Source organism: Aedes albopictus, chromosome 2 (assembly GCF_035046485.1).
Source record: "Aedes albopictus strain Foshan chromosome 2, AalbF5, whole genome shotgun sequence".
Taxonomy (NCBI): domain Eukaryota; kingdom Metazoa; phylum Arthropoda; class Insecta; order Diptera; family Culicidae; genus Aedes; species Aedes albopictus.
Window position 1 is genome coordinate 170,079,092 of NC_085137.1, and position 17,464 is coordinate 170,096,555.

General features: G+C 40.9%; 1 protein-coding gene across 1 annotated transcript in view; it reads right to left on the reverse strand.

Annotated features, from left to right (window-relative positions):
* Positions 1 to 5,404: 5,404 nt before the first annotated feature.
* The window catches only part of LOC109398729 (photoreceptor-specific nuclear receptor-like), a 149,254-nt gene continuing 137,194 nt past the window's right edge, over positions 5,405 to 17,464 (reverse strand). Inside the window, exons 6-11 of the mRNA XM_029859060.2 lie at positions 16,353 to 16,918; positions 6,789 to 6,889; positions 6,583 to 6,693; positions 6,377 to 6,526; positions 6,144 to 6,308; positions 5,405 to 6,077 (exon numbers count right to left, since the gene is read on the reverse strand). Coding sequence (XP_029714920.2) covers positions 5,895 to 6,077; positions 6,144 to 6,308; positions 6,377 to 6,526; positions 6,583 to 6,693; positions 6,789 to 6,889; positions 16,353 to 16,918 — 1,276 coding nt within the window. The 3' untranslated portion in view covers positions 5,405 to 5,894. The remainder of the gene's footprint in view (positions 6,078 to 6,143; positions 6,309 to 6,376; positions 6,527 to 6,582; positions 6,694 to 6,788; positions 6,890 to 16,352; positions 16,919 to 17,464) is intronic.

Below are 17,464 nucleotides of genomic sequence, written 5' to 3' on the forward strand. Positions count from 1 at the left end.
GGCCCTCACAAGTTCCTACCTGATAATCACAGTGGCCAAAAAGAGTTGTGTACTTAGCTGATAGTCTGAGCAATGACATGTCACGAAGAATTCTTTTACGAAATCGGGCATTCCTCCATGATTTTTCACAAATCATTTTAGAGGTTGATTGAGAGATTCACCCAGAGATTACTTCAAAAATTCCTCTAGATATTTAATCAGAAATTTCTCTAAGCATTCGTTTGTGTAATTTATTGAAGATTCCTTTAGAAATCTACCAAATTTTAAAATTTTATCTAAACAAATATTTAGAAAATGAGTATTCGGTCAAGAATCCCTCATGGATTCTTTCAAAAAATCATCTTGGGAAATTTTATTCAAGGATTTGAAAAAAAAATCTTTCAAAGCATCTCAAGATTAATTTCTGAAATAACTCCATTCCTCCAGATGATTCTTTAATAAAACTTTCAACGATGCCTTCAGAAACTATTCCAGAGTTTTTCAGAAAATGTTTCAAAAGTTCTGTCGAAAATTTGTACTGGGGTTAATTTGAAAATGCTTCCGAAGATTTCACCAGCAATTCCCACAGCAACTTCTCTAGAAATTTCACTAGGGATTCCTCCAGAAATATCAAAAAGAGTTATGTATGAGTTTCTGCAGAAATTCCTCCAGAGATTTTTCTAGAAAATCCTTCAGAGATTTACTCTATTTTGAAATAGGGAATTTTCTAGTTTTTTTTTTCCGAAAAATCAAACTATCTTTCAAAGATTTATTCCAAAACTTTCTCCGGGGTTTGCTTTAGAAATTGCACCAGGGATTTTTTTAAATTGAATTTCTGTCAGAAAGTCTTCCTGGATTTCTATAGAAATTCCTCCAGAGACTTTTTTTTTAACCAAATCAAAAGATCCAATCGGGAGTTTTCTGCAAGAATTCCTATAGAATCTGTTCTAGGGATGTCTTCACAAATTTTTCGAGTGATTCTTTCAGAAAATCTCCCATGGCTTTTACTATTAATTAAACCAATATTATTTTCAAATATTTTAAGATTTTTCTCCAGAATTTTCTTTATAAATTTCTCCAAAAAAAAACTTCCACAGTTTTTTCGATCATTCTTCCATGGATCCTTGCTGAAATCCATTCTAGGATTCAATTAAAAACATCTTTCACGAGTTTCAGAAAATAATCGCCCAGATATACTTGAAGAAGTTCTTTCAGGAACTCCTTTGAAAACTCCTTTAAAATCATCCAGGAAATCCTAAAGAAACTCACTAAGAAATTCATTCACAAAATCTTTTAGGGATTATTTAAGACTTTAGAATGTCCTGCAGAAATTTCTCCGAGAAATTTTTAAGAAAGTCTTCCACGGAGAGCTTTCAAATAGGGAAGTGGAACCATCTCGGCAGGGGTCCTATTTTGGGCACTTTTCTGATGTAACTCAGCCAATTCTGAATCAATTGACACAATTTTTGGAACGCGATGAGATACGCATAGTATCTAGCCGTGAACAAAATTTCAAGTCAATTGGTGTGGAATTGACCGAGTTGGAGCGAAGAGTGCTCAAAATACCGGCCGCTGCCCAAGTGTTTCGCTATACCCTATGTTGTATGGATTCCTTTAAAAAATACTTCAAGAATAAAATTTAAAAAAACTCGTGCATAGTTCCAGAAATTCATCTACGAATTTCTTCAGATTTTTTGTTTCATAGAGATTTCTCCAGAATTTTTTCAATGCATTCATCTAGAAATCCGTCCATGAACTTTTTTAGAAAATTGTTTATACAATGAGAATCAGAAATTCAGTTTCAGAGAATCAGAAAGCTCTAGTTTCCGACAAACTACACGAAAGTGGCCTTTCACCAATTATGAAGAACTTTTTGTATAATTTTCTGTTTGAGAAGCAGATGAGTTTTGCTCATCTTTTTTTCGTCATTTTTTGGCGACTTGACAGTTTCACAAATTAGCTACATGGGTCTCCCCCAGGGTTCATGTCTAAGCCCCCTTCTTTTCAACTTTTATGTTAGAGACATAGATGATTGTCTCATGGAAAATTGCACGGATACTTTGGACAATTTGTCTACTTGGGCTCTCAAGCTGGCTATCGAATTCTCTCCGGAGAAAACTGAGATGGTTGTCTTTTCTGAAAAAAAACATAAACCGGCAAACTTTCCGCTCGTTCTGATGGGTAAGACAATCACTCATAGCATGTCTTCTCAATACCTTGGCGTCTGGTTCGACTCCAAATGCACCTGGGGGAAGCACATTGTGTATCTGATACAGAAATGCCAAAAACGAATCAACTTTATGCGAACTATTACCAGAACATGGTGGGGAGCACACCCGGAAGATCTGATCAGGCTGTACCAAACAACCATTCTATCGGTATTAGAATACGGTAGCTTCTGTTTTCAATCCGCGGCGAAAATACACTTGCTGAAGCTTCAACGGGTTCAGTACCGTTGTCTTCGGATTGCGTTAGGTTGCATGAACTCGACTCACACAATGAGGTTAGAGGTACTTGCTGGTGTACAGCCTTTGACAGACCGCTTTGCGGAGTTGTCGTTCCGGTTCCTCATCCGATGCGAGGTTGTGAATCCATTGGTCATAGAAAATTTGGAAAAGCTGCTCGAACAGAATCCTGAAACTCGTTTTATGAGTGTGTACTACTGGTACATGACGCTGAAGGTAAGCCTATCTCCGGTTAACACCAATCGTGATAACTTCGACAGCTCCTCAGTGGATTTTGATCTCTCTATGAAGGATGATATCACCGGTATTCCGGAATCTTTTCGTTCCGTAGGTATTCCACAGATTTTTGCAAGTAAGGGGCTGTCCATAAACCACGTGGTCATGGGGGGGGGGGGGTTCGGCCAATGATCATTTTGTATGGACAAATTAAAATTTTTGTATGGACAAATGAAAACGGGGGGGGGGGGTTGAAAAATCCCAAAAAAATGACCACGTGGTTTATGGACAGCCCCAAGTTCGGGCATGTTAGCGGGGACAGACTATGGATTCGGTGTCTACAATGACTTTCACAGCGCCACCTACATGCTTCCAAAGCCATGTTCGGTATACATTGCTGAGCTAGCGGCTATATACTACACCTTAGAGTACATTCGCACTCTTCCACCTGAGCACTACTTCATTTTTACCGACAGTCTAAGTTCTCTGGAGGCTGTTCGGTCAATGAAACGGATGAAGCACTCAGCGTACTTCCTGAATGGAATACGCCAAGTATTGAGCGCTTTGACCTAACGATCCTAACCATCACCATAGCTTGGGTCCCTTAACATTGCTCTATTCCGGGCAATAAGAAGGCGGACTCTCTGGCTAAGGTGGGCGCTAGCGAAGGCAATATTTACGGGCGTCAAATCACCTTCGACGATTTTTTTGCATAGGCCCGTCAGGAGACCTTGATCAGCTGGCAACACAAATGGAGAGATGGGTAGATGGTTGCAGTCCATCATTCCACAGGTGTCGAAGAAGCCATGGTTCAAAGGGTTGGATTTGAGCCGCGATTTCATTCGTGTAATGTGTCGGTTGAAGTCCAACCACTATTTGTTGAACGCACATATGTACCTTCCATATTGGGCTCTCAGAAAGCAATCTCTGTGTCTGTGGCGTGGCTTACCAGGATATCGAACATGTCGTGTGGGGATGCAATGAGTATCGTGAGGTCAGATCTGAGTTGCTTGAAATTCTCCGGGTCCGAGGAAAACAACAGAAACCCGTTAGTGAAGTGTTGGCAGACCTTGATTTGGAATAAATGAATCTCATATATCAGTTTTTGAAACGTGTTGATGTCAGAGTTTGATGTACCTTCCTTGTTTACGTTGTCCGCCGTTTGGTTTTGCTGTTCGCCCCTGTCTGTCGCCCCCCCCCCTACCGTTTGTCTTCTTCTTGTCGTTATCTACCGATAAAGCCCTTTTTGTTCAATTTCAGATAAGGACATTTCAAGACCAACAATTGAAAAGGCCGAAAGCTTGATGTTTGCGCTTTCTGTTAGTGGTGGTGAGGTGTGTGGGTGGAGTTCAAAAGGCCTTAAGTCGATAGAAAAATGTTTGTTTACAAAATGTTGATGAGGCCTTTTCAATTGTTGGTCTTGATTTTGTCCCATCAATGTTTTTAGTTTAAGTTTAAGACCCCAGAATCCCTCCTTCCCAATTTATTTTTTTTATCCCTAACCTCGAAACAGCCGCGAGTACTTCGACTTCCCAAACTAACATAGCATTAAGGCAGTAAATATTGTAAAATGTAAAAAATATTGTAAAAAACAACAAATGATTTCGGCTCAGTTATGCCCATGAGGCGTCCGAGCCTTCCAAATAAACGAATAAGTAAAAAAAAAGCTCTAGTTTTCGCCCCCTCCATTCAAATCCATTTTTTTATATATGAAGTGGCGAAGATTAGAACATAATTTTTGGGAGGGGGGGGGGGGGTGTGGTGCCGAAGTCTAGTTTTTTTGCCTACTCCTTCAAAATTTTCTTGGAAGCTTTCTAAAGAATTTTCTCCAAGGATTGCTTTATTTATCTTTCACAAATTGCTCCAAGGATTTATTGAAAAGGTTTAAGAAAATCGTCCTAGGATTCCTTTAGATTTTTTCAGAGATTCTTATAAGGATTGTTATGAAAAGGTTGAAAGACATTCTTGCAGAGATTCCTGCAGAAATGTAAACAGAGATTTCATCAGAAATTCCACTGGGTTCTCTATGCATTTTCTCAAAAAAATCTTCCAGGATTTCCTTCAAGCGTACCTGTAGAATTGTCTCTATGGATTCTTCCAAGAGCTCATAAAACATGTTTAGGATTTATAATTGGGGTTTTCTCCAGGATTTTTTCCCAAAACTATCTCAAGAGGTTTTGTTAAGCATTTCCAGGTGTTCCTTCAGGTTTTCATTTTGGAATTTCTTCAGAAAATCCTTCTATGATCTGTCTGGCACCAAACAAATAAAGACTGATACAAAGAAAATTTGAGTAGTCGAGAAAGGTATTTATCGTAGAAAGAAAAGAGCAATATTGAGAGAATGTCTTTACTGTAGCGCAAGATTTGATGGAACAAAATGATATGCGGAAATTTTATGAAACTGTTAGGCCTTGTTGTACACAGGGTCAAATATTTGACAAGGAAAGAACTCAAGAAACAACTTCAGTTTGACACTAATGAAAATTCCATCGAGTCAAACAAGATGTTTAAGCATTGGTTTCTTTTTGATCAAATATTTGACCCTGTGTTCTAACAGCTTTAATGGTTAACGCATCGGTGATGACAGTAAGCGACTAAGCATGGACAGACCTCCGTACTTCGTATATTTATTGACTAGGATTGAATTATCGAGATGTATACTGCTCCTACTCACATTAGAGTCCAATGTTTGCTGGGTTTCCTACTCACATGGGACTGCGCACATGTTGTATGAATGGGGGCAGTAGAGTGCAGCGTATTTTGTGCATATATTTTGATTTTTCGACGAGATTATTTCTCTAAATTAAATAAACATTCAACTATCTATACCAGTGGACAGTAATAGAAGTGATGGCTGGTGCGGTTTTGTTCCAATCAGGAAATAAAAAAATAAAACTAACAAAACTTTAATAATTACGCAAAAACCGTCCAATTTGGATGCATGCAATGTTTTTCCTCTTTCGTTGTTTCACCGCACGCACGCAGCAAACTTTATGAAAATTGACAATCGTCCCTCGGTAAGCCTGCATAATTGAATCTGTCCCTCGGATTCACTCGACGCTCGCCAGTCCGGCAGCCAGCGATGAGTGGGTTAATGTGCATTTTTAGCAGCGTACACATTCAGTACGTGTGTGTGGTGTGCGCAAATGTTTGGGAGGCTGAGTGCGGTGCATTTTAGGCTAAACTAATTCTATATTCACAGATTTGTGCCAGTAACAGTGCGAGGTTTGGTCGCTAATTTTTGTACATATCACATAGGACCTTCTCCATGGGAGTGTTGCCGATAGTTTTTTGAAAGTAGATCGATTCGATTTTGTGCGAATTGATGCTCCGGAGCAGTGGCAGCATCAGCAGGAGCCTGCCGAAGCGGGCAATCTGACCGGGGAATTGGGTTCGGGAATGTTGCGCCAACATGACCTAAAACGAGAACAATATTTTAGTAAAATGTGAATTATCGCTATTTATAATTCGTTGAACTACTACCTGAGCTTGATCCTGAAGATTTTCAATTTGAACTGGATCCTTCAAACCACGAGCCTCAGATCGAAACAAGACGATAGCTTTCATACAGGCAAACTCTGCCGGATCTACCATAACTGATTTGAATCGACAAAGTGTGTCGTTGAGTACTCGCAAGTCTTGAGCTAGCTGCAATGTTAAGTGAAAATTGTTATTTAGTCAAGCTCTGCATGTGATTATTGAAGCAAATATTGTACCTGTCCTGGTTTGAAAACCCCAGAATTGTTGACGCTAGAGCAATGTTCGTTCAGGGAAAACAACGTACAAGCGGAAGTATCAATTGGCATGCACCATTGAATAGCATTCAGCAGGAATAACTCCGACCATGATTCTTCTAACAGTATTACCTGTAATTGAAATAGTTTGTCAATATTGAACCTTTCTTCTGAAGTTTCTTTGTTACCTGATCTCTAAAAGTTAAACTGGCAAAACTTGGTAGGTTTTTGGCCCATTTTACGGCCATGAAAAGAAGTCTGGCGCTGGTTTCGTAAATCGTTTCCTGAAAGTTGAACATCTGAAAAACAAAAAAAATGAATTATCAGATTAATCACGCTCAAAACAAACAACACATACAAACATTTTGGAGTTTTCATGACTGGATGAACTTACCGGACTCTGACCATAAAGTGGGTGATTTACCAAACTCGGAATGGTAACATTGCTCTGCACGGGTTCCGTGTCCTCATCATTTGTTACGTCTATCGAATCATCTGAAACATGAAATAATGGATCATTAGTGATACCAATAGGAGAAACATTTAGAAATATTTTTAGCAATCAGCAGCACGAAATGCAACTAAAAGACATGGCCGATAATGATCAAAAAGGCTCTGGACTGACTGTGGATCGTGACACCCTTAGCTTGTTGTGCCTCAGGGCCAGATTGTAGAGAAAACCCCGGCGCCAAGATATATCAAAGTTAAGTACACCCGAATCTATTTGCAGTTCAGAGGGAATTATTTGGCCAATCTTGATGCATGCCGGGGACCGTAGCGTACACGTTCACTTCATAAGTGGATGGTCATGGGTTCGATCTCAGCCCCAGCACTTGCAATTTTTCGTCAGTTGCTCTTCCCCCCGAGAGCAGCTGACACCTGACTCTCTTCTGAGCATATGCTCTAACGGACCCGGAAACTTGGATATCGGTTAACTCATAATGAACCCCCAATTGGACTGGAACAGGTACAAAAGCCACATATCAACATCCTCGTGGTCATCATTCTACCATGAACAGGGTAGAAAAGCGACAGCAGCGAAAAGGCAGCGAATTAGAATTAGTGGAATTAAAATAGAATACATTTAGGCGCTGTACAAATTGTAAGTACAACCGCCAATTGGAATCGCTCACGCAGTGCCCTAGTGGACAAAAGAGCTGTAAATTGGGTTAAGTGGTTGAAGAACTAATAAAAAAAATCTTGATACAGGGAAAATCCGAGAAACTGGGGTCATGTTTTCCTTATAATTCAATTCTAGAATGAAGCCACCTCTTGAATATTCATAATCACAACTCTGAAGAACCAAATGATGGTTCGTCCTGAAAAATTGATTGATTGGTCACCACCAGCAGGTTTTTAGCGAGATACGATATTTGGTTCATCACATTTTTTTTTATTATTCTTAATCACTTAACCTAATTTACAGCTCTATTGTCCACTAGGGCACTACGTGAGCGATTTCAATTGACAGCTGTACCTACAGTATTGTACAGAGTCTATGTATTGTATTATACTTAATCGAACTGGTTGCCTTTCTGCTGCTTTCACTTTTCTACTCTGCATGGTAGAATGATGAGCACAAGGATGATAGGTGGCCGTTGTTCCTTTCCAGTCCGATTGGGGGTCCATTATGAGTAGCAATTCGCCGATGTCCAGGTATGCGGGTCCGTTTGAGCCATGGGGCTCAGAAGAAGGTCAGTGTCAGCCGCTCTCGGTGAAGAGCAACTGACGAAAAATTGCAAGTGCCGGGGCTGGGAATCGAACCCATGACCATCCGCATATGAAGCGAACGTGTGACCAACTGCGCCACGGGCCCCGGCTCAATTCATCACATTTGTGGTTGTGAAAATTCAAGGCGTTGCTTCGTACTATAATCACCTTAACTAATTGGATTCTTTGGCGATGTTGAGATCCATATTCTGAATATGCATGCCAAACTAAGCCGAAATCCAAATTTGCATGAATTTTGGTGCCCGGGAACCTATTTAAAAATTGTCGATTGCGATTTGTCGAACCACCCCTCGTTGCATTTTATACTGGGCGGAGCTGTCAAACAGTTGCCCAGCTGGCAAAAGGTGATTGCCAATAATCTCTTTAAAATTGATTTTAGGTATCAAATAAAGTTCCAAAATTCTGAAAAAAAATAGAATCTGAATCAGAAACCTATTTTTGCGAATCATCTACTTTTTCTTGGGTTTACTCTCCTCTCCTCTTCTTGGTGTAACGTCCTCAGTGGGACAAAGCCTGCTTCTCAGCTTAGTGTTCTATGAGCACTTCCACAGTTTTTAACTGAGAGCTTCCTCTGCCAATGACCATTTTGCATGTGTACATATATCGTGTGGCAGGCACGAGATACTCTATGCCCAAGGAAGTCAAGGAAATTTCCTATACGAAAAGATCCTGGACCGACCGGGAATCGAACCCGTCACCCTCAGCATGGTCATGCTGAATACCCGTGCGTTTACCGCCTCGGCTATATGGACCCTCTTGGGTTTACATTGCAACTAGAACAAAGCCTGTTTCTCAACAGTTGTTTAAGTAAAGAATGTAAAATGGAAACAAAATCGTGAGCAAGATATTCATTATTCACGAAATATGGCAATAATTGGAACCTACAACAATTAAAGTGAAATAAATTATGTAGAAAATATTTGGGGAGTCAGAACTAAGCATTGAAGTTCAGGATGGCCGTTAGAATTTATGACAGAGACCCTAGAGAAGTTAAAAGAAAAATGCATAGCAGGAATCTTCAGAAAATTGTAACATTTCTAGTGAAAAATCATTGACTTCCGTCCAAAGTTCATTGAGTAACCTAAATTCTTTTGGAATATTTCTCGCGAAAACTATAACTGAAACTATTTTTCAAATTTCGGTGCGAAACCTAACAGATTTGTGAAGCCTTGCCTTGCCTTGCCTGTTTTCTAAAAATAAATGTTGACACAAATTACAAACGAATTTATAGCAGATTTTTTTTTAATTTCTTTTGAGCAAAACTCTTCAAATTCTCTCAAGATTCGTCTCTACAATTGTCTTCTGCAATTTCTTCAAGAATATTTAATTTTTTTTTCATAAATTCTACCATAAATTACATAAAATATAAAAAAAAACTAGAACTTGGTGTCATTAAAGAATATGACAGTCTTTTAGAATATTCATCACGTTCATCTTCTTCTTCTGGGTGTAAGGTCCCAACTGGAACAAAGCCTGTTTCTCAATGTTCTATGAGTACTTACAGTAATCAACTGAGAGCATATCGTGTGGCAGGCATAGAGAGACTTTACGCCCAAGAAAGTAAAGGAAATTTGCTTTACGAAAAGTTTCTGAACCAACCGGGAGTCGAACCCGCCACCCGTCTGGCTAAATACCCGTGCACTTACCGTATCGGGCATTGGCCCTGTTAAATCTGCCGTTAAGGACTCAGTAAACACAAGGAAAATATCCTGCACTCAGTGAAAACCGTGTTTCTTCTGAAACTTCGCCAGGGATTAGTTTAAATTAATCTTAGAAAAAAAATTTGTTTGGAAAATTCTTCGGAAATTTCTCCAAAGATTCTTTCATAAATTCTTCCAGTGGTTTTTTAAAAAGTGTTCCAGAGATTCCTTCAAAAATTCCAAGAAATATTTCTTTAAGAAGTTCACCAGAAATTTAGAGAATTCAGAGATTGATATGAGGTTTCCATTGAAAGTTCCCACAGGAATGTGTCCAGAATTTCCTTCAAATATTCATTAAGAAAATTCTGCAGAAATTGCTTCTAAGATTCTTGTATTATTACTTTCAGTGAATCGATCAAGAATTCCTTTAGAAATTCCTGCAGGAGTTTATACAGATAATCCGTTATAATTTACTTCATGTACTTCGCCAGAAATTTCTCCGGCATTTTTCTATGGATAAATTCAAGCATTTTTCCACGAACTCTTCAAGGAATTCAGAAACATTTCATATGAATTTCAGTAGTAATTCTTTCAAAGATATCGTTGGAGTTTTTCTAAGGATCTTGAGAGAAACTAAGCAAGGCGTTTTTCCCAGCTATTACCTTGAGATTTCCTTCAAAAATGCGTCAAAAGATTGTTGCAGGAGTACTCTCAGAAAATGTGGGCTTTGTAGTTGTGCGGTTAGTTGTCAAGCCGGTTCGCAAGCCTCGTAGTGTGGGTTCGATTCTCGCTCCAGTCTGTGATAAATTTTCGTCAAACGAAAAGTTCTCCACTGAACCACTGGGTGTTTCGTGTGTTGTCCGTTGTCTCATATTAGTAATCTTTCAGTCTGTGAAATATCTGGTACTTAGAAGACGGTGTAGGTAGTGTCATTTAAAAAAAATCCTCCAAGATCCTCATTAAATGATTTTTCTATGATTTTTTTTCTAAAAACATCCTCAATAAACTTATCTTGGTATTCCACCAATGGTCTCCCGAGGAGCTTCTCTAGGTATTTCTCAATGAAGATCTTCAGAAATTCCAATAATTCCGGGAATCATTCAGATATTTCTATATAGACTCATTTAGATATTTCTATATAGATTCATTCAGTAGTATTTCCTTAGATTTCTTAGAGAATTCTACAGGACATTTCTTCATAAATCCCTTCAGGTATTCCTTTAAAAATATATCCAGGTACTTCTTCAGAGTTTTAGAATTTTCTTCAGGAATTTCAGCAAAGGATTTCTTCAAAAGGTCTTTTTTTGAAAATCTCTCTAAAGCTGCGTCATTCATGGACGCTCCCTAAATACTTCATAGGACATCCTGCGGAGATTCCTTCAAAAATTCTTCGAAGGTTTCCTCCAAGGCTTCCTTGAGAGATTCTTTAAGGGATTCTCTCAGAAATTCCTACAAGGATATTTTTTTCTAAATTGCTCCTATAGTCTCGTCAGAAATGTCTTCTGGAATTCTTGCAAAGGCTCCTGTTGTAATCGTATCTACCACTAGGATTTTTTTCAGAAGTTTTTCGGGAATTGCGCATTTTAAACTGTAAAAATTCTTACAAGAATCTCTGAAAGAATTTTTAACGAAATTCGTGAACATTGTCAAAAAAAATCTATCAGAAAAGGTTCCTAGATAATTTATTGAAAATTTTCTGGAGGGATTCCTTAACAAAAATTCCCGAAGCTTCTGCTGAATTACATCTGGCGGAATTCCTGGAACTCTTCAAAGAAATTTTTCAAAGGATTCCTGTAGATATCCGTAGAGGAACTTTTGAAGTAATATATTTACAATATACTGGAAAAACTTGTAATTAGAAGGCACGAAATGTTGCTAATTGGCAAATTGAGAGATGAAATTTGTGAAAAAAATCGCGTTCTGGTGGGATTCGAACCCACGACTCCGTATTCGCTAGACCGGCGCTTTAACCAACTAAGCCACAGAACAGGTAATGGTTCTGCGGAATAGAAAGCCAAACTGACTCCGAAGCCGCACCGTGAACACTCCTATTTCACAAACTCATCTCTCTTTTCGGCTTAGATGCCAATCCACAACACACTCCTGTTTGTGCCCACTACCTACAAGTGCGAGCGAGTTATTTATATGAAGCCGAGACTTACTCTCGCACTCCGCATACCTAGCCACCAGGCAGTTTGTTTTGCTGGTGTCTAATTAGTATGCGTCGAGAGCTCGGCACGGTCGGACGCTCGGACGACCGAACTGCGCCAAGTGACGCAAGCAAGGGTACAATGATACATATTGCTAATTAGACACCAGCAAAACAAACTGCCTGGTGGCTAGGTATGCGGAGTGCGAGAGTAAGTCTCGGCTTCATATAAATAACTCGCTCGCACTTGTAGGTAGTGGGCACAAACAGGAGTGTGTTGTGGATTGGCATCTAAGCCGAAAAGAGAGATGAGTTTTTGAAATAGGAGTGTTCACGGTGCGGCTTCGGAGTCAGTTTGGCTTTCTATTCCGCAGAACTATTACCTGTTCTGTGGCTTAGTTGGTTAAAGCGCCGGTCTAGCGAATACGGAGTCGTGGGTTCGAATCCCACCAGAACGCGATTTTTTTTCACAAATTTCATCTCTCAATTTGCCAATTAGCAACATTTCGTGCCTTCTAATTACAAGTTTTTCCAGTATGTTTCAGACATACCAGCTAACCTGGTAAAATGCCAGTAAAATGGGCAATATGTATCATTGTACCCTTGCTTGCGTCACTTGGCGCAGTTCGGTCGTCCGAGCGTCCGACCGTACCGAGCTCTCGACGCATACTAATTAGACACCAGCAAAACAAACTGCCTGGTGGCTAGGTATGCGGAGTGCGAGAGTAAGTCTCGGCTTCATATAAATAACTCGCTCGCACTTGTAGGTAGTGGGCACAAACAGGAGTGTGTTGTGGATTGGCATCTAAGCCGAAAAGAGAGATGAGTTTGTGAAATAGGAGTGTTCACGGTGCGGCTTCGGAGTCAGTTTGGCTTTCTATTCCGCAGAACCATTACCTGTTCTGTGGCTTAGTTGGTTAAAGCGCCGGTCTAGCGAATACGGAGTCGTGGGTTCGAATCCCACCAGAACGCAATTTTTTTCACAAATTTCATCTCTCAATTTGCCAATTAGCAACATTTCGTGCCTTCTAATTACAAGTTTTTCCAGTATGTTTCAGACATACCAGCTAACCTGGTAAAATGCCAGTAAAATGGGCAATATGTATCATTGTATATTTACAATAGTCTGCAGTAATTGCAGAAGAAGTTCTGGTCGAGATATTGAGGAAACCTCTCAATAAATTTCTTCTTCAAAAGAAGAAGCGCTTTAGAATTTTCCGGAAGAAATTTCTAAATTATTCCTCTATTATTGGCTTTTCGGTCAGAATAATTTTAAGAAGGGTGATACTATTTCATCCGACGTTTCGAACCTGGATTCTTCTGGTCTTCTTCAGGGAGGTTTAAAATAAGGGTGTTTTATTACCACTTTTATATTTTGCTACTTAAGGGGTGACATACCGTGCGGGGATCAAAAACTCGAACTTAAAAAAACCTTCCTTTCTGGTTGCTGGACAAGCAGAGAAGAATGTTGAAAGCTTCCTTGGGGGAACGGAACCCATCTTCAGCATAGTGCTCGCATTTCCATTTTTGAAAACAAAGCTTATAAGCGCTACGTATTCGTTTTGTTTTTTTTTTTGTATGTTTCAATAGGAGCATGCATGATAACAAAAAGAACGGAAACAATTGGTAATTCATTGGTTTTAAATAGGATGAACATGGTAGCATAGGCTGAAGAAAGGGGCTCTGCTCATACCATTTATCTTGGTAGTCAAATGGCGGCCAATGCACTATAAGGATACCAGACTTTCAGCAATGTTTGTTCTGAATTTTTCTATCAATAAAAACATTTAAAATAAGTGAAATCCAGAATTTTAAGTGTTTAGCTGATGTACTTACAAAGATATTGTGTATCAAGCAACACATAATTTCAAATCGATATTTTCTGATAAATATCTTCCTTATCTATTGGTTTCAATACATCATTGGCAAGCTTTCCAACAAATAGGTGGTTTTGTGAAATAGTTGAACCTTTGTAAGAAAAGCGATAAGAAAAGAAAAAGAAGTTGAAAAAGGCATGAAATTCAAATTTTGTTAAGCGGCATCTTTTTCTTCCCAACATCTAGTAGCAACAGTTGTCGAACTAAAATCCTTTCCCTTCCCCGGTTGACCGTAAGGACGTGGCCAGTGCCGTTATGGACCCAATAATGTTTTAGCTTTCGAAATGTGTACATTGAGGATGGTGCAAATCCCAAGCCCCAAGCCTATTGGTTATCTGTGCAATTTCGCTAGTTCAGGTCATGCTCTACGAAAATCGTTAAGTTAATTAACTGATTTTTTTACGATATATGTTCAATCTGTCCTGGTTATGCTTATGGCTTACGCTTATATCGTGCCAATGTAATCAATTCAAAGATTAACTTTCAACAAATCAAATCTTTTCGCTCTCACCAGCTGTTGCCAACTAGTTAAACGCTAATGCATTGTTTACGCCTCCTGGGACCTGTTTCAGACAAATCACCGTCGTCGTCGACACATTGCTCAATTCCAATTCCAATTTTCAACAAACAATCTCTAAATGCAAATCGAGTGACTTTTAGGTATACCCTCCCCCTTTGTAGGGATCCGAGAAGCAAACCAAAAAGCGAAAAAAAATATCGGTGACGGCGACAGCGACCGACGACGAGTCGGCAGCGGAGACTAAACGGCTGTTAAACGGCTATAAAATTTCAATGAAAAACTCGTTTGTGCTGCTCTTGCCCAGCCCAGCTATAGCAGTGCGCGGCTTCGAATTGGAAAAGTTTACAATGGCAAGTTTTCCAATCTTAAATTGGCCCCTCCGTGGCGTGGCGGGCGACGGAACATGAGAAGGCGCGCACGTTCAGGTATTGTGAAGCATTTAAATGATTATTGCTGTAATTTATGTGTACTGAAGACGGGTGCGACGGCGACGGTGAACAGGATCTGCGTGGCGGTGAGGACTTTTTTTTTTCGAGAAGCCGCCGCCGCTGATCGAGAGTCACGTGGTGGTAGGCTTATAGCGGTGAGCTGTGTCGCGTCGCAAAGAAAAAGTTCACCCACCCACGCGGTTTACTCTCAAGGGAGCGAAAGGCACACACCACGCCGAGATTGATTTTCCAAGACGTCAACAAAATGTTTGATGCAAAATCCCTTTCGGAAAGCTTTTTATTTGATTGAATTTTTATTCCCGTTCCTTTGTGTGGCAAACCTTGGAAGAAAATCTTTCTGATTTGCATTTTAAAGCAGACGTTGGAACCCTGTCACTGTTTGGTCATCGGGTTTAAGGAAACTTTTGTGCCGGTACAAAGTTATTTGTTGTAAGGGTTGAAATATTGGCAAGAAGACTCGATGTGATTGTGAGGAAATGCATATCGGTCAATGTTTCGAGGCCGACGATAAATATGAGCTTTTATGCAAATATCCTGGACGATGGGAGAGTGCGGTCAAAAAATGGCTTGATTCAACGGCCATCATTATTAGCCCACCTGGAAGAGTTCAGCTGGTGGAGCGGACCTGGTGTGATGGTTAGAATACTTGACTATCACGCCGCGAGGACCTGGGATCGAATCCCACTCCCGACAAACTCGCAAAAATGTGAGTTCTTCCTTCGGAAGGGGAGTAAAGCGTGGGTCCCTAGGTGGGTCCAAGCCTAGGGGTAAAAATCTCGTTAATACAGATAAAAAAAAAGAGTTCAGCTGCAAACCCATCCTTACCAGCTACTTTATTGTGCTTTAGTTGTGGAACGCATCCTTCACTTCGCTCAGGGCAGGATTTGAAGGACTGCTGGTGTAGTAATTTCTTCCCCTGTCCTAATCCCCAGTACACCGTTAAGATGTTCGTTGAAGTGCTGCTACCAGTCGAGAAACTTTTCTCTAATTGTATATTATGTCCAAGATACCTATCAACTTCCATATATTAATCAAAATGTGTACCCCACTTTATAAACACTATCCTACACTTTACTGAAGAAAAACAATTTCGCCACCACTTTGGCCATCACTAAATTCTTCTTCATACTTCATGTACCAGATATACCCTTCGTCAGTATTAATATCCATATCGTCATAAAATCCCACTATATCATGCACACGTTCCCCTCGTTCAAATAAACATTTCACCCTTCAACCGGCAATTATTTATGCGGTATTAAAATACCGAAAAGTGACAAATAGTTATTTTATGTTCCGTCGGTCCATACACGAAGCATTTCTCCTGAGCCTTGGCCTGCCCTAGTCACCCTTCCCAACTTCATTAGTCAAATTAGGTTGTTGGATGTGATTTTCCTCCCCGTTGTGGATGCGACTGAGCATCACTACCCACCATCTCGCATCTGCATCGAATTATGATTATTATTTTATGGTCTCCTTTGTGTCCCATACCCTATCACCCGTTCGCTCAAATGGCACCGTTTAGGGAAAACCCTTGCACCCCGTTCCCAATTGGCATAAAACTTCCATAAGTCTGATTGAATTTTGCTTACCATCGTTATCGTTGCCGGTGTCCTCCTGAAGGATCGGGCTTGCTGACCCACACGAGGAAGTGCTGTGGGTGTGCTGTTTGACCGAAGAGTTCTCCTGACCGGCGCCACCACCACCACCTCCACCGGCACTGTTGGGGCAGCCTCCGTTCGAGTTTTGATGCACTGGAGATCCCGCCCCGCTGGGCGAGTGCTGTTCGCTCGTATTGGAGTGATTGGATGACTGGGTGGCGTTGAGATTCTCCGTCGAACTTAGGTTGTTGTTGCTAACTAGGGGACTGTTGTTGTTGTTATTGTTGTTACTGTTGGCGCTCACGATGGCCGCTGCTGCTGCCGCTGCCGACGCATTGTGACTCGCTACGCTGACTCCGTTCAGCCCCAAGGATAGACCGTTGGCGAGGCCGTGCATAGCGTGGTGGGGGTGGTGTGGGTGGTGATGCGGTAAGCTGTTGACTAGGGATGAAACTTGACTGTGATGGTGCAGGAACTGGCTGGTGGGCAGGGCTGGAGCTGGAAGTATGCTGGGGCCATAGCGGGAAGGTGACAGCAAGGCGAGCGACACCGGCGGGCTGGAACGGTGGAAAATGCAAAGAGAATGTTTAATAAAAACTTTAGTTCCATAATTATATGAACAATTTCTGACACGCAACATTACTAATACTAGATGTCACTTTATGTAGGGGCAGCAGGGACGAAAGTTCCGGGGCCTGACACACCCCCCCCCCCCCCCCCCCGCTTGCGAGTCAGCCGCGTAGTCCCCGGCTAAGAATAGGACTACTAACCCCAATTCAAGGTGTCAAGCGACCCGTGCCGAGGAATGAGTGATCGAGGGGGTGAAAAAGATGCTCGAAGCGGGTTGATGAGGTCTCCGACTAGGAGAAGTGAGGAGATAGGCGCTGGGAGCTGCGTACGCAGCTCAAGCGTGGGTGCTCCAGTCCACTTCCCGGCAAGCCAGCCGGTGGAGGTTATGGACAGAGCGTGGTTGTTGAGGGCCGTCAACCGAGAATCCAAAGGACGGTCCGCTATAGAGGTGGCTGAGCAGCAGCTTGGCAAAATCATCGACTTTGCGTCCACTAAGTCGAACATAAGCAAGGACCTGAAAACGGCCTTGCTTC